The 17,969-nt window shown below is 36.1% G+C and overlaps 1 protein-coding gene across 12 annotated transcripts in view; it reads left to right on the top strand.

The window, feature by feature from the left end:
- The window catches only part of PICALM (phosphatidylinositol binding clathrin assembly protein), a 140,118-nt gene that overhangs the window by 113,861 nt on the left and 8,288 nt on the right, over positions 1–17,969 (top strand). For 4 of the 12 annotated variants that reach the window (XM_066370235.1, XM_066370176.1, XM_066370160.1 and 1 more), the window contains 7 exons: positions 177–284; positions 2,649–2,780; positions 2,872–2,902; positions 3,084–3,183; positions 5,960–5,983; positions 7,710–7,769; positions 9,115–9,219. In XM_066370235.1, coding sequence (XP_066226332.1) covers positions 177–284; positions 2,649–2,780; positions 2,872–2,902; positions 3,084–3,183; positions 5,960–5,983; positions 7,710–7,769; positions 9,115–9,219 — 560 coding nt within the window. The remainder of the gene's footprint in view (positions 1–176; positions 285–2,648; positions 2,781–2,871; positions 2,903–3,083; positions 3,184–5,959; positions 5,984–7,709; positions 7,770–9,114; positions 9,220–17,969) is intronic. The other 8 variants (XM_066370215.1, XM_066370263.1, XM_066370194.1 and 5 more) reach the window with 3 other exon arrangements.

The following is a 17,969-nucleotide window of genomic DNA, read 5'->3' as shown; positions in this document are numbered from 1 at the left end:
TTTTGTTATGGAAAATGTAATCAACACTGAGGTGTGGTAGTGGAGGAAACATTTTGCTTGCCGGGTTGGCTTTTTGTTGTGGGAATTTTTTGCTTTTTCCATTCTATTATCATTACAAAAGAGGCTATAAATACAGACTTATTAAAGAACCAAACTTTTGCATTTGTTTTTCCTAGGATTCACTCCTTCTCCAGTTGCACAGCCACATCCTTCAGCAGGCCTTAATGTTGACTTTGAATCTGTGTTTGGAAATAAATCTACCAATGTTATTGTAGATTCTGGGGGTAAGAAAAATTTATTTTATTAACATTGCTATAATGTTTTAATTTAGATTCTGTGTAACGATAGATAATTCTCCTTTTAACATGTATAAATAGATTAAATTGCAGTAGCCAAAGAAGTTGTTCCTCCTCCCCTAACCACTAGATTAAAGAACTTCAAGGGACTGTTTACTATTACCCTTTCTTAGTGACAGTTTTGAGTCTGGGAAGATTTTGTTTCTGTAAGAGCTTAAACAAGAGTTGATACTGGCTGTGTATAGATTGTTGGGCTTTTAACTCATGAGAATTTTTACCTGTACTAAAAGGAAATTGGCTTTTTTTAAAATTAGGAAACTATACCTGTGGTACTTAGAGTTGATGATTGAGATAGTCCATCGATAAACAGCTCGAATGTATTAAATATCAGAGCTGTGGGTATAGGCGCTTTTTATTGTTCTGAGGATGATTATTACTATATTGTTCTCATTCGTTTGTCTTAAAAGAAATTTATTAATATGTAGAGCGAGGTTTCTACTTATTTCCATTTAATATCTTGTTAATTAGAAGTTTATAAAGATTACACATTCCTATAAAATTAACAATTCTATTCTTACCATGGATGGCCTTTGATTTTGGTTAATACAGTGTGTCCTTAAAGTCATGGTGCACTTTTGACCGGTCACAGGAAAGCAACAAAAGACGATAGAAATGTGAAATCTGCACCAAATAAAAGGGAAACTCTCCCAGTTTCATACCTATTCAGTGCAGTTCGATGTGGGCTCACGCACAGATTTTTTAGGGCTCCTTAGGTAGCTATCCCGTATAGCCTCTACAGACTCGTCACTGACTGATGGCCTACCAGAACAGGGTTTCTCCACCAAACTGCCGGTTTCCTTCAACTGCTTATCCCACCGAGTAATGTTATTCCTATGTGGTGGCGCTTTGTTATAAACGCGCCAATATTCACATTGCACTTTGGTCATGGATTCGAATTTAGTGAGCCACAGAACACACTGAACTTTCCTCTGTACCGTCCACATCTCGACTGGCATGGCTGTGGGCTGCTCCACTGTATACATGGTGTTACATCATCATCTGCGCATGTGCACATGCTGCCACATCAGCCTACAGAAACTGGGAGGGTGTTCCTTTTATTTGGTGCAGATTTCACATTTCTATCATCTTTTGTTGCTTTCCTGTGACCGGTCAAAAGTGCACCATGACTTTATGGACACACTGTACTTAGATTCAAGTCATTTAAAGAAATATATTGATGTCTTCTTAATTTTATAATATACAATTAGTTATCCAAAACATAAGAAGTCAGCTGATAGAGAGTATTTATAGACTAAGGATTTGAGGGTTTTTTCTGTATATTAATAGGGTTATAATTTTACTTTTTGATGCATTTGACTTTTTCCTGCTGGGAAAAGGGAGAAAGAGAGTAGAAAACAATTGTTTGTATTTTTAAACCACCATTTTTAGTGATTTTATCTAATTCTCTGGTATTTCTAGATTATACTATTGAGCTTTTCAGTGGTTGGTTTGATTGGTTTATCTTTGCCGTCTACCTTTTGATAGAAGACTGTAAGGGGTTTTATTGTATTTTTGTTTCTCAGTATGTAATGTCCTAGTTTACAAGATGGTTCTATGCAATGGAGCATAGTTTTGCAATTTCTCAGGTATAGTTTAGGTTAGCTGGTTTTAGACCGAACCAGATTATCTAATGGTTCATTTGCTTCTAATTTACATATTTTACATATACCTTACATTCTCCACTTTGAAGGTACAGAACTATCTATATTATTTCTTGAAATAAACTTTTCTCAAAATTTCCAGAGATGTATTTTTACGTACATTGCTTCAGGTATAAGTAAATCTTAAGAAAATTTTGTTAGGTAAGGGAGAGGATTGCATTTCATTCCTTTCTCTTTTACAAAAGGAGTAAGAATAGTTTATTTGAGTGCTTTATTTTTTATACCCTTTAACTTTAATGTCATTTGTCATGAAATAAAACAAAATTATTGCTGTCAAAGCAAATACAGCTTTCTCAATCAGTTCACTTAAATGGTGAATACTTCTTTTTCCATTTAACAGCTTGTTTAGTACTCATTTTTTGGAGGACTTTTTTAGTAAACAAGGAGAAAAGGCAAATGCCTCCTTTATTCATTTTAGAGAGGAGAGAGAGACAGGGGGAGGAGCTGGAAGCATCAACTCCCATATGTGCCTTGACCAGGCAAGCCCAGGGTTTTGAACCGGCGACCTCAGCATTTCCAGGTCGACGCTTTATCCACTGCGCCACCACAGGTCAGGCAAATGCCTCCTTTAGAAAGCTGTAGCACTATAAAGTTCCTTACAAATCCTATTTCATCTGTTTGTAACTTTAAGGCTTTGATGAACTAGGTGGACTTCTCAAACCAACAGTGGCTTCTCAGAACCAGAGTCTTCCTGTTGCCAAACTTCCACCTAACAAGTTAGTATCTGATGACTTGGATTCATCCTTAGCCAACCTTGTGGGCAGTAAGTATTCTTTGGATTCTTTAATCTTAAAATAAGCTGTTTTATTTTTTTTTAAGCCTAATTTTTAAATGCTTTTTTTTCCTTGTCTTAGATCTTGGCATTGGAAATGGAACCACTAAGAAGTGAGTTTTTTATTTGTATTCTTTCCTGTGTGCCGCTTAGAGGTGGATTTATTTGGCTTTCACCTCGAAAGTATGTGTCAAGATGTCTTCTACATCTAAAATGTTCTGTTCAATTTAAATATATAGTAAGGAAACTTCATAATAACCGACATTTAATATTCTCACTTATATTTATTTAAAGTGATGTAAATTGGAGTCAGCCAGGTGAAAAGAAGCTAACTGGAGGATCTAATTGGCAACCAAAAGTTGCACCAACAACTGCTTGGAATGCTGCAACAATGGTGAGTTGGAAAAGCTCATGACATACTAACATGAATAATTTAGGTAAATGTGTATGTAACAAAAATGTTTTGACAGTGATAGGCATAAATGGAGAAAGATTGTTATTGTTACTCAGTTTTAGAACTGTAACTAATTTGTATTTCTTTTAAGGAGCAGTAGTGGACTATTTGTAGGTATATTTTAGTAGCTAATGTTGGTTTAAAGGTTACTTGTGTTAGGCATATTTTAATAAGTAATATGTGGTTTTATTTTATATAATTTTCAAATTAACCTTAAGTGGTAGTAACTGAGATTGTCCCCATTTTACAGCTAAGGAAATGGAGACACAAAATTAAGTACTTATGTCCAGGATCATAGAATTCTTGAATGATTAGGTGGTTTTTAGAACCCACATAACCTAATCTCAGAGGATATGCTCTTGATTACTACTCTCTATCACTGGTTTCAAGTTTATTATTCATTTATCTAGGACATAACATCTTTCTAATCTCACTATCGGTAAAGAAACTATATTTGCTTGGCTTTTATTAATATTGTCATATAATTTATAGAGTCGATTCTCTTTATTTTCTGCACTTATGTTCTTAAAGTCACCCAAACACTGAACCATTGCTAGGTTTACGTACACATGCATATTTTTCCCAGCAACGGCTCAATGTTTAGTAATTCAAGGTGACTTTAAGAACATAAGTGCAGCAAATCAACTGCTGCTAGTGGACAATCAGCTGTGTGGTTATAAGTACACACACACGGACACACACACACACATGCACATCTTACCTAAATTATAATCCTAAATCCTAAAAAAACCTTACTCTGGTCGATAATATTTTTTTAAATTTTACAAAAGAGAAAATGAGGTTTAGAAGTGTTAAGTGACTTGTCTGAGGCCACCTCTGTAACATGCCAGAATTGAGCTTCTAGTTCTGTCCAGCTTGCCCCAGAGCCAGAACTTCTTGCTGCTTATTACTGCACTGTTCCCTCTCTTCTACATCCTATGGTCATCTTCATCTTGCAGCTGAAACAGGGCAGAACATCGACTTGTTCAGCCTCAGCTAGGATTGAGTACGCAGAGACAGATTGTTCACCACTCTACACATGTCCAGAGATGACCTCAAAAGCATACGAGCAATGATTTTTCAGATTATAAATAAATTTTAGCAAGTAGATAAATTTGCAAATATAAAATCCATGAATAATGAGGATTCATTTTATAAGCTAATTAATTAGCATTTAGTACTGAAGAAGTTCTGTTACTGTATTCAGTTACTCTAAGAGGTAGTTATTTCAGAGTAGCATTGTGGCTGTACTCCTATCCTTATTCAGCTGCTGTTTATCATCCCAGTAAGTCTTCCTGGGTCAAAGAAAACCAATTTCTTCTTGTGGAAAAATTTGAAACATGCTTTCCTGTAACAGTCTGCTAGTAGCAGCATTTTGACAATACCAGCTACACATTGTGGCTTCCTGTTGTTATTAGAGATTCCTATTATCCTTGTTATAGCCACTTGTTATTAAATCACTTCCATAGCATTGCCCTGTTTTGCTTAGGTAATCATAAAATAGTGTGCTGATAAATTTTGTGGGACGTTATCTTTTATCCTCAGTCTTCATAAATAGAACATAATACTGATTTAAGCATCTTTTTAAAGCAGTAATTTTTCCCTGATAGTATTAACTACCATCACCAATAATAAAATCTTGCATTTAAATAGTTTAGGTTTTTGTACATAGGCATTATCCTGAGTCTGTAAACAGACCTCTTGGGGGGTGTTTGAGCAGATATCATCCTCGTAAGGATGAAGTATGTGATATTTTTTTTCAAGTGCAAAGCAACTAGAAAGATTTCAAGTGCAAAGCAACTCTGAATCCAGTGTTTCCCCCACTGCAACACACCTTACTGACTAGGGATTGGGAGGAGGTGAAGTTAGTGGATTTTATAGCATCAGGTGTGAATTATACTGTACATTGATAATATATGAGGAACAATATAAGTCCAGATGCTGATATGAAGATACAATGAATATTTTCTTATTTTGTATTGAATTATTATTAATCTATATGAAATATTGGGAAATTGTAGATAGCACATCACCTAAGATTGACTAATGTAATAGGCATCCAACCATCTAGGATTTGTATGTAAGTTGATAAGAGCATATTTATTATGGTGCTATGTTTTATATAGTGATGTGTATCATCTCAAGATTTTGTTAAAATATTTGTGTGTATGTATTTTATAGAATTTCTTTTGAGTGACTAACAATAGGGCTGGTGATGTGATTCACTACTTAGGTAAACTGCTGCTGATGACATTTCTAACCTTTTTATTAATCCTTAAACACTGTCAAGGTTTAAAATATTTTTTAATTTAAAACAAATTCTTTGGTATTTTATTAAAATATATAATGATGTCATACTACAAATTCTTGTAATTATGCTAGCTTTTTTTCTGTGATAGATGTTAGTGCAACCTGGTTGATGGGATGCACTGAATTTTGTACTGTTTGCACTGCTGATAGATTTTATGTTTTAATGATACTTGTAGTTAATAAACTATTATGTATGCAAGGGAATAATACCAAAGACTGTTTCCTTTGTCAACCTTGATAGTGTTTTAGTATAGATGTTCTTCCATTAGATACTGGAACTACAAGGGATTTTAGGTAGTTAGTGAATGTACATGTGAACTAAAATGCTCTCTGTATTTTGTTGTGTAAGTACTTGTTCTAATCCAGTGTTATTGCATTATGTAATTGTTCTCCCTGGGAAAAACAGAATGGCATGCATTTTCCACAATACGTAAGTGACCAAAAACTAGCCTTTTTGCAATAAATTGGCATGCTATTAACCACTGCTGTAGCAGAATCTCATAACCTTTCAGCTATTGTTTTCACATTCAGATTTTCAATGTGCCAGAAATTCTTCCTAGCATCTACTGATTTCATGGGTGTGTTGCAGATTTGATTCTGATGGTGGCATGGGAAATATAAAATTTTTTTTCTTGCTTAATATTCTGCCATTTGCTGCCAGATGGCTGGGTGTCTTTGTGTGTATCTGTGCTGCCACTATGCACTTGATGACTTCTGAATGAAGGGAAATGTTGATTGTGATAACGTTGAAAATAACAATTGCATGAAATCTTACAGGCTTCTGCTGTACTTGGCAGTTTGTCTACTGCTCTTGCAGCTCTTGGTTTTTAAGTAGGGAGAGACCAATAAGTCCTACATGCTCACCCAAATACTAAACTTTTAACTATTCACTTTAGTTTGCTTCATTTACTTCTCATGCGTATGTTCAAATTGCCATATGTTTTCAGTTGTTTTTTTTTTATGTTTCAGCAGTGTTATTGGTCTTTCACCTGTATTCAGTTGTAGTTTCATTATAAGGTAACACACACAGGGAATGTTGTTAAGACAGCAAATATATCAAAAATGATTTGTGGTCAGAAGATACATTTACAGATCATGAGTTGAAGTAGGAGAAAGAGGAAAACTTAAACATCTTAGTAGTGAGTGGCTATTTTAAGCATTAAAGCATAAACAGACTTAAAAAATGTATTGCTCTTCTCATTTGCTGCTTTGCAGAATATAGTGTAAATAATTTATGGAGTCAATAAGGAGGAATTTTAATATACATACTTTGTGTAAGAACTATGTGCTTTATTGAAATAGTCATACCCATAGTGGTTTGAAATCTTTGGGGTTCTTTGAAAAAAGTGAGGTCTTTAGAAACTAACTTTTTGGAAGATCAAATTATTCATTGATTTGGGATTTTTTTTAAGAGAGATTGAGAGAGAGAGACATGAAGGGAGAGAGATGAGAAGCATCAACTTCTAGTTGCAGCACTTTAGTTGTTCATTGATTGCTTCTCATACATGCCTCAACCACGTGCTCCAGCAGAGCCAGTGACCCCTTACTCAAGCCAGCGACCTTGGGCTCAAGTCAGCGACCATGTTGATCATGTTGATGATCCCATGCTCAAGCCAGATGAGCCTACACTCAAGCCACTGACCTCAGGATTTCTAACTTGTGACCTTGTATCTCAGGTCGATGCTCTACCCACTGCACGACCACTGGTCAGGCGATTTGGGTTAATTTTTTAAATTTTTTTGCTTAAAAGCTGAAGTGCTCAGGAAAACATTTAATAATATTACTTCTTCTGAGTAAACATTTTTCATAATAGTAGTAGACTTTAAAATATTTTTTAAGTAATAGACTTTAAAATAGACTGAATGTTTTTTAAAATCTGAAGATATTTGAAGCTATAAAAGCTTGTTGAAATCTTATATCACCATTTAGGTATCTAAGTTTAAATGTTTTTTTCTTTTTAATCATTCTGCTTTTCTGCTAATTGCAAGACACCTTTTTTTTCATTGAGTAGTGACAGTTATTAATGGTCACAAGTGTTACGTTTAATCATAGCTGTCTTAGCAATTCTTTTAGTGGAACTGCAGCTATTATTTCTTGAGCTCATTTGACACACAGGAGTTATTCTCCCTTGTTTATTTTTTCTTTCACTATTTCAGGCACCCCCTGTAATGGCCTATCCTGCTACTACACCAACAGGCATGATAGGATATGGGATTGTAAGTATTTTTCTATTTAGTTTTTGAAAATAGACTGATTTATATTTAGCATGCTTTTATTACAAATTTAACTGCAAAAAGAAGTTATTGCTATTCATACCCTTAGTACCTAACACAACCTGTGTGTACCAAGGCATTCATTGATTTTATAAGTATTTCTAGAATAGTTATTATACAACAAATAACATTTATTAATGTTCACAATGGCACTTGGCTTATTTTTCTATCATAACTTTGAGTATTTAATGAAGTATAAAATGCCTACCAAACATTAACTCGAAGTCTTTGTTGCTGTGACTTTATATTAATACCAAAGCCAGAAATTTTTTTCTATAACAGTGGTTGGTAGATAGAGTACAAAACTGCCTTTTAACCTTTAAGCTGGCCACAGTCCACATTCTTAACTCTTCTAACTCTTCATAAATAGACCCACTTAGATGAGGAATGGAGGTACTGGGTTCAACCCCCTGTACATGCTTGAGGAGCTATTGCTGATGGGAGACAGCACTGCATCCCTTGGTATTGCTGCAGTGGCTCCTGTGCTGCTTCTTCATTTACGTCTTATGAAAGTAAGATGTAAGATTCCTGCATGTGAAGACGTTTCACAGCTTTTGGATTGGTGCCATTACATAAGAAAGGAGTCTTCACAAAAACTCAGGCAGTGAAGTTAAAGTGAGAAGTTCTCTCTACAAATAAGAGTCTAATGAAAAGGTTAAATAGAATTTATAGAAAGTTAAAAATACCATGGAGTGGTAATTTTTAAAGTAAGAGATGGTCAGTTGAGATTCTGTTTTCAGTTAGTCAAGAATGAACTCTTACCTCGTTGTATAAATTTAAACCTCATTTTATTCTTCCTAAAAATCTCTGAAATACAATGAAATAACCACAGAGAGGAAACCTCTTCAGAGAATCAGCTGTATTCACTTGTGATTGATCACTTGCATGATGGCACAAGAACTTGATTTGATTACAAAGACAGTTTACTTTGAAATGTCGTAGTCATTTTACTGTTTTAGGTGCCCCTATATCTAAAACTGGCAAATTTGAAAACATTTTGGTCTAATTTGTCTGCTATACTGTAGTGAGGTTTAAATTTCATACAACTCATTGTATAGAAAAATCTAAACTTTTATACAAACTCTAAAAATGGGCACATTAAAGACTTTTATACCAAAATACTCTTTAAAATTTATAGCTGCCAGTCTTACTTGCATTTACAGTAGTTTTCCCTTTAACTTAAAGCAAATATAGTAGTAATTTTCCTCCCTATCATTCTTCTTGTTTATTTATAATAAGGGAGATATCAGTCAACATTCCTTAACTTGAAATTTTTCTATTTTTTTAGCCGCCTCAAATGGGGAGTGTACCTGTAATGACACAGCCAACATTAATATACAGCCAGCCTGTCATGAGACCACCAAACCCCTTTGGCCCTGTATCAGGAGCTCAGGTATTCATTAATGTGCTACGTGTTAACTTTTAATGTGCTTGATGTGGAAGGAATACAATGCGAAAAAGTCTTTTTATACAACTTAATATCATAATAACTTTTATACAGCTTAATAACAAATTATTAGCATTGTTCTCCTTCATGGTGAATGTTGATTTGCTTTAGTTTTTTAGGAATATTGATAATTTGGAAGGAAAAGACAAGCAGATTACAAATATAAAAGATGAAAAATTGAAAGTTTACAGTTGGGGAATCCATAGGATGGATTTTTTTTCTGAGGTTAAGGAGCCTACTTTCTCTTCAGGATTCGGGCATGGATCTCCTTTGTAAACCCTAGAAACACTGAGCTCAGAGCTCCAGTGCCTTGGCATTTGCAGTGCCAGTGCAGTTGGTAATGGACTTGTTATTCTTTTTCCCCTTGAATGCATATAGTGTTACATATGTCGGTGTATATCGTGTTGCATTGCCAGAATTAGTTTGTGTTGATCCAGTTTGAATCTAGTCCGTATGTGTTTCTTAGACTAGTGAAGCATAGGAGAGCCTTTGATTTTTCAGCCTTTTTAAGTGTTGAACTCATTTTAATAAATTGGCACTTCAGGGAGTAACAGTAACTGGGAGTAGTTTTTGAATTTAGTTCTTATTAAGAGGTAAAATCCGTGTTCTTTGCAATTTATATATTTCCCAGATGCCTCTTTTCTTATGTTCGTTACAGTGACTTTTTCCTTCTGATTCTTAATCAATTAAGTATTTTACAATGAAAAGAACTGGGAGTCAGGGTAATTGATGCAGTTATTATTCTTTTCTAAATCAGTTAATTTTTTTGCATTTGTTTTCTATAAAATGGGTTATGGGTATATATCATTTTTCTCTCTCCTGTCTTTTGCCAGCAGTACTTTTTAAATACTGACTTAACTAGCTAAAGATACAAACTACATTTTGATAATCTTTTAAGATGTTAATGATTTCCCTAAGTATTGATGTAGATGTTTTCTTGAGGTTACCGTATTTCCCATGTACAAGACACACCTTAATTTTGGGGCCCGAAATATGAAAAAAGTATTGCATAAAGTTATTGAACTCAAGTTTTATTCATCATAAAATTCATACAACTCCTCATCACTGTCAAAACTCCCATCCATTAGCTTGTCCTCATCTGTGTCTGATGATGAATCACTGTCTTCATATATTGCCTTGTCCTCAGTTCCATCTATGTCATTTTAAATGCCACACTTTTGCTACGACTATATAAGATGTACTCAGTTTTTAGACCCCAAATATTTCAAAACAGAGTGCATCTTATACATGGGGAGATATGGTATATTTCTTCCTCTTGTCCTTTAGTTTTTTCTTTGTTCTTTTAACTTCAGATATATATCATTTATTTTTAAAAATTTGTTTCTTTGCTGTGAGAGACTAAGTGATAAGAACTTAAATGTAGTTAAGAAAAAAAGCTATGTAGTCCAGAGCTATAAATTTACCAGGAATTGCTGACAACAGAAGTTTTTTCCCTGATGTGTGGCTAAACCCTGCACCCTATTGGGATGTTGTCTTGCAAGCTCCTGTCTCAGAAACAGAACATTTTGGTACCTTAAGCTTTTGAATGCTGTCTGAGAGTTACCAAGCAGTTTCACATGCATTGTTTTTACCCTATTCTCAAAATAACCTTTAAGGTAGATGGGCTTAGTATCACTATCTTGTTTTATAGATTAGAAAAGATGAGACTTGGAAAGATTCTTTAACTAAATAACTAGTGAAATGCGGTTTATCCCCAGAAATTCCCAATCCTGGTCCAGTGCTCACTGACGCCGCACTATGTCTCTACTGATCTCTATGGCTGGGGCAGTAGCACTGTCTTTTTATCAGAACCATACTTTCTCGCGTTTCCTGCTAGATTCTAACCGCATTTATACATCCAGGATGTAACTACTGTAGTTGTCAAGAACATTCTCTGCAGTTCTGGTTAACACTGTCAACCTTGGAACATTTTATATTTTTCTTCTTTTTAATATGGTTTAAAAAGAAATCTTAGTAACATTCTACCTTTAAAAACATTGCTGACTTTTACCATCTACTCTCAACCCAGGTTTTATATCTTGTTGCCTGTAAAATCCACATAACTCACTCAGGGAAATACCCAAAAAGTGTAAGAATTGCCATTTGAATGAAAAGAAACATGACAAATGCCTTAACCTTATTGCTTTATTCCAGAATAGACTAGAATGAGAACATTAGGGTAATACGTTTTTAGTTGAGAAGTCATTTTGAAATGAATTCTTATTGCTTAATATTATTGATTGAAAAGAGCACATGAAGGAATCAATTTGAGAACTAGAAAAAGAAAATCCTATGGCAGTGAATGGCTTTGGTCTCCTAACATACAGTGATTTGAATCGTTTGAAAGTCAGAATCTTGAATCTTATAATGTTAACTTCGGGTTCCTTTCCCTGTTTGTTCTCTTTGTATCTCATCAGAGCCCCACTAGTTCTTCCTTTGCTGTCATTAGATCCACCTTCTTGCCTTCTACAGCTTTCACCGGGATTTGAACCCATGTTTATTTTACAAGTCTCCCTTGTGTTCCTTGCTTTTCTAATTTAATCCATTATGTAGAGACTTGAACGACCTTCTGTAGCAGTATTTGTAGCATCTTATCTCCATATTCTAAAATCTAAGGAAGTAAATCTAAATATAACTGAACATACAAGACATTCCCTCAACTTTTCTAATGTCTTAAAACTACCTCACAAAGTCTCTTGTAAAAGTAATCATGAGTAAACAAAGGTTCTTCAGTTCCCATGCCTTTACAATTTTCAATAAGTATCCAGTGTTCTGCTATTTGTCTTTTCCAGAAGTCCTTCGTCGATCATAAAAATGTGTTTACTCTTTATGCATTCTTTATTCATCTCTTGTTCCTTTCCAGACTTTCTGAGATCTGAAATTTTTTCCTTATTCTGCCTTATTTTTCTTTATGGAACTTATTACCTGATACCTGTCTCTGTCTGCTTACACATCTCACCATCCAGTCTTATCAAGAGACTTTTATACTAGACTGTAAGCCTTACAGAGGCAGGCTTCTATGTGGCTTTAGTTCTGTGTCCCTGGTTCCTAGAATAATACCTGACTCTTGAAGAGTTTTTGAACAGTTTGTCAAACAAGTGAACTTTTTGCTTTACCTCTTTAATGCGCTACCACTGAGCTAATTGTTCAGGGCCACAAATTACCTTTTCATTGTTCTCTCTCTTTTTTTTTCAACTGGAATTCAAAATCCCTTGAAGGCAGAAGACATCTCTTTGTGCATATAAAATAAATGATAGTTTAAATGTAAAATGAAATCCCATCAAAGTAAAATCTTTTAATTAAATCCCAGTTCTGTAGCCATTGCCAAAAATCTTTCCCTGCTCCTTGAAGTGTTTTGGAAGCTATTACTTCCCTAGGGCATAACTTATAACTCCTGTTCTCTTGCTTCCTCACTCTTAAAATCAGATTAATATTTTTGAGAGCACTCCAGCCCTCCTAGATATGTTTATCTTCTTGCTATTTAGTGTTCTGTATTCTGCATTATTATCTAGGTTATTCTAAGTGTTGTATCAGTGCTTGTTAGTGAGGAAGTTTACTCTGTGTTTTTAGGAAATTGTCTTCGTTATAACTGCAGTTTAGTATTAAAATTATGCTTTCTATACACTTAATCCTTTTCTCCATGTTTTTGTACTGGCTTATTCTTTATTAGATATATTGAGCAGTGCTAATTGCTTCAAGATGGGTATTAAGTTCTTCTATTTCATGCGTAACGCCATGCTTTAAAAAATATGTTGTACAGCCTGATCAGGTGGTGGCGCAGTGGATAGAGCTTCGGACTGGGATGCTGAGGACCCAGGTTCGAGACCCCGAGGTCAACAGCTTGAGCGCGGGCTCATCTGGTTTGAGCAAAATGCTCACCAGCTTGGACCCAGGGCGCTGGCTCGAGTAAGGGGTTACTCAGTTTGCTGAAGGCCTGCAGTCAAGGCATATATGAGAAAGCAATCAATGAACAACTAAGATGTCGCAGTGCGCAACGAAGAACTAATGATTGATGCTTCTCATCTCTCCATTCCTGTCTGTCTGTCCCTGTCTGTCCCTCTCTCTGACACTCTCGCTGTCTCGTAAAAAAAAAAAAATGTTGTACAGTAGTGAATCCTCCTAGACTACATGTTTGACTACATGGAAAATACTAGATTCCTTTGGTTAATGCTTTGCCTTTTTTTTTCTCTCTTCTGTGCTTCTTCACAGTTTTGCTCACTTTGTGATCTATAGTTGTGGGATAATAATGTGTCTGTTTATTAACTTGGAGAGAATGAGGACTCTTACATCTTCTCTTCCTGGTGTTTTATATAAATATTTCTGGTAGTTGCTAGTATATAAATTGAAATGTCCATTGCTGAACAATAGTTTGTAAAGTCTTTCTGCATTGCACTATGATAAAAGCTATTATGTTATACTAAGCATGAAGAGAGTTAACTTAGTTTCAGTTTTCTTTTGAAAGTCACTGTGATGTGAAGTAACATTTTTTAAAGGAGTGTTTTCTAAGTCAGTATAGATGTGGAAGATCATTGCAGGGCAGGGTTGTTGTGCTTGTTATGTCCTGTACACTTATTTGTATGAGAAACTAACAGTGATTCCTTATTGATCTATTTTCCCAAAGCAATATGAAAACCACAGAGGGTCACATTTGGGCATTTGATTTTTAAATTTTCTTGATTGGTGTTGGGTGTTTTTTTTTTATGGAGGATGTGGCTAAAAACAAAACGATGGCTGTGTTTTTGTTTGTAATGGCCGATTTTAAATAAATCTGACATCAGTTAAATGTATGAAAGGAAACAATGACTTGTTGTGAGGGCTTTTTACACTTCTAAATAGGAGTACTGTTGGCTTCTTAACCAAAAATGGCCTTCTTTATGACTTTCTTGTGTGAAGAACTAATGGCTCCCTTTGCTTTTAGGCTGGTTTTCTGGGGGGGTTCTTACTGTCTTGGTGTGGGAATTGTGGGTGTTGGCAGTGTCTCTTCTGTCAGCTGACTGCCCAGCTGTATTCTCTGAAGGCCTTTTGCTCTGTCGGCAGTGTGTTGCGCTCATTCATCATTGCCTCATAGAAGATGCCATGAGAGAATTTACTTTAGGAATTGTACATACACCAGTCAGTAAAACAAAAATGTGAGGAGTTCTGTTCGGTGATCATTGTTAATTTAATAAGACAACCCGTAGAGTAAGAACATTTTAATGGGATTTTGCTGAGGACTTTTTTTTGTTTGTTGTTTTATTTTTTTTAAAAGGACAGAGAGAGTCAGAGAGAGGACTAGATAGGGACAGACAGACAAGAACGGAGAGAGATGAGAAGCATCAATCATCAGTTTTTTGTTGCGACACCTTAGTTGTTCATTGATTGCTTTCTCATATGTGCCTTGACCGTGGGCCTTCAGCAGACCAAGTAACCCCTTGCTCGAGCCAGCAACCTTGAGTCCAAGCTGGTGAGCTTTGCTCAAACCAGATGAGCTCACGCTCAAGTTGGCGACCCTGGGGTCTTGAACCTGGGTCCTCTGCATCCCAGTCTGATGCTCCATCCACTGCGCCACCGCCTGGTCAGGCAGGACTTTTTTTTAAAGGTAAAAACTCTTGTTACCTTAAAATCAAGAACATATTTGTAAAATCTTGGGTGACTGTGAAGTTCTACAAAATCTTCATGATGAACGTCAGTGACCATGATGTCACTGAAGTGTTTTGGAAGCCATTACTTCCCTAGGGCATAACTTATAGCTCCTGTTCTCTTGCTTATTCACTCTTAAAATCAAATTAATATTTTTGAGAGTACTTCAGCCCTCCCAGATATGTTTATCTTCTTGCTATTTAGTGTTGTATGTTCTACATTATTATCTAAGTTATTATTCTAAGTGCTATAGCAGTGCTTGCTAGTGAAGTTATAGAACACTGTGTGTATAAAAAGCACCAGGGCTATGTTGACTCTTAACAGTTACTGGAGAAGTCTCTTTCTAAAAGTTCTCTATTCTAACTCTTTTCTTTATGTTAAGTATGGCTATAAATTCTAGCTGAGCTGAGTTGACATTAATTGGGGTTGCAGATTTTTGAGAGAAAGCAAAGCACCAACCTTGGAGTCGGCAGGTTTGCATTTGGGTGTTATTGGTGTTGTAGGGCTGCCATAAGAAAGTGTAAACCTTTTTTGATGGCCTAAAACAGCAGTAATGTATTCTTTCACAGTTCTGCAAAATTAGAAGTTTGGAAATAAGGGTAATACCTTTTCTGAATCCTTTATGGAAGGGTCCTTCCTTGCTTCTTCCAGCTTTTGGTAGCTCCAGTTTTTCCTTGGCTATAACACTTCAATCTCTGCATCTGTCACATGACATTCTTCTTGTATCTCTGTCTTCATGGGACATTTCTCTCTTCTATAAATTATGACACCAGTCATTGAATTAGGGCCCATTCTAATGACCTCATCTTTACTTGATTACATCTGCAAAGACAGTATTTCCAAATTGTGTCACATTCATGGGTACGTGGGGGTTAGGACTTCAATACCCATTTTGCAGGATGGGGACACACAGTTCAACAGTCTTAGCCAACTCCTCACTAATTTGGTGTTTCAGGGCAAGTTGCCTATGTAACTGATGAGCCTCAGCTTCTTTATAAATTGGCGATTTTACCTTGCATACTTTATATTTTTGCTGTCAAAAATATTTGACATGTGGGAGTCCCAGGTTCGATTCCCAGCCAGGGCACACAGGAGAAGTGCCCATCTGCTTCTCCACCCCTCCCCCTCTCCTTCCTCTCTCTCTCTTCCCCTCCCTCAGCCAAGGCTCCATTGGAGCAAAGCTTGCCCAGGCACTGAGGATGGCTCTGTGGCCTCTGCCTCAGGTGCTAGAATGGCTCTGATTGCGGCAGAGTGACGCCCCATATGGGCAGAGCATCGCCCCCTGGTGGGCATGCCGGGTGGATCCCGGTCAGACGCATGTCTGACTGCCTCCCTGTTTCCAACTTTAGAAAAATACAAAAAAAGAAAAAAAAATATTTGTAATACACTTAGGGATGTGGAAGGTTTTTTTTAAATTAATGATTATTTATTATAAAGGACTTTGTTTTTAGAAGAAAATTCTACAAAGTTGCTTTCTTTTTTTAAATTGCGTTTATTCAGTGTGTTTCCCTATTTTCAAATTCTGGCTTATTATATAATACAGTTTATATTTCTTCCCATGAATTACAAATTGTCTTGATTATAAATAATTCATAGTTAATTATTTTGACACCATAATTATGATCAGTATTCTCTGACTGACACAGATAGACTAGGGTCAGTGGAGAGTTTTGGACAGGACAACCTAGTTGAGTGTGGTCTACATTAGGGCCTGAGTCATCCACACGGGCTGGAGACTGTGGACTCGTCACAGGAACCAGACACATCACTCTTTAGGACTATATTAGTGACACCCGAATTGATTTAGCATTTGTAGAAGTGGTATTACCCTAAGTATCAAGCTTTATTTTATAATAATTAAAATTTGTATTTGGTTCAACTTAGTATCGCTTATAAGCTGTCTGTTTTGGGTGGGGAGAGAAAGTTTTTTTGTAAATGTCTTAAGTCTAAACTATCTTTTTAGACATATTTGGTGGAAGACCAATATGTAAGTCAGGTAAAATCAGGTAGCCTCAAGCTCAAATATGGAACACAGTTTGGATTTTTTAAAAAATCAAACTAAAGTGTTATATTTCTAATAAACAGCAAATAAGTGGTGTACTGTAGTCCACTTAAATTGTTATCTTGTCTCATTCTAGTACCAATTTACATAAGCCTTAGCTTTTCTTTTTCTTTGGTGTTTGAGGGTAAAAAGTTGAAATTCAGTATGAATCAGCAGTGAACATTTTATTCAGATAAACTGAGCCAGGTTTTATGATTCCGATCTGTCAAATGGAGTTTTAAAAGAATTTCTTTTACCTCTGGAACCACTTCTGATATATGGAAGGTACTGTTTATTTTTAGCATAGGTCAGTTAATATTTTCTCCCATGAGTTTAGTAAATCTTGCAATCTATTTTTCTTTCTCCAATTTGGTTTACTTTAACTCTTGTCAATTTAGGTTGCCATGATTCTGATGAAGTGACTTAAGATGCCATTTTAGAGCCCTGGCTGGCTGGCTCAATGGTAGAGAGTCAGCCCGGCATGCAGAAGTCCTGGGTTCGATTCCCAGTCAGGGCACACAGGAGAAGCGCCCATCTGCTTCTCCACCCTTCCCCCTCTCTCTTCTCTCTACTTCTCTCTTCCCCTCCCGCAGCCAAGGTTCCACTGGAACAAGTTGGCCCCGGGCACTGAAGATGGCTCCATGGCCTCTCCTCAAGCACTAAAATGGCTCCGATTGCAACAGAGCAAGGGCCCCAGATGGGCAGAGCATCACCCCCCTGGTGGGCTTGCTGGATGGATCCCGTTCAGGCGCATGCAGGAGTCTATCTTTCTGCTTTCCCACTTCTCACTTAAGGGGTGAAAAAAAAGATGTCATTTTGGAATAACATATTCCTTCTGTTAACCGTTCTTAGTTATCATAGGTTCTCAAGCAGTAGTAGTCTTTAGTTGTAGAGAGGTTTGGCTACAGCGTTCCTCAAAGAGAAGTGCTTCTAGATCACTGTCTAGTATAAGATGAATAGTATTTTGAGGGTGACAGGAGTAATGTTGGCATAACTGTGTGGTGTTACTAATAGGCAGAGCTCAAGATGGGGTTTT

The sequence above is a fragment of the Saccopteryx leptura genome, chromosome 1 (genome assembly GCF_036850995.1).
Source record: "Saccopteryx leptura isolate mSacLep1 chromosome 1, mSacLep1_pri_phased_curated, whole genome shotgun sequence".
Lineage (NCBI taxonomy): Eukaryota > Metazoa > Chordata > Mammalia > Chiroptera > Emballonuridae > Saccopteryx > Saccopteryx leptura.
This window is presented reverse-complemented; position numbering and strand designations above follow the sequence as displayed.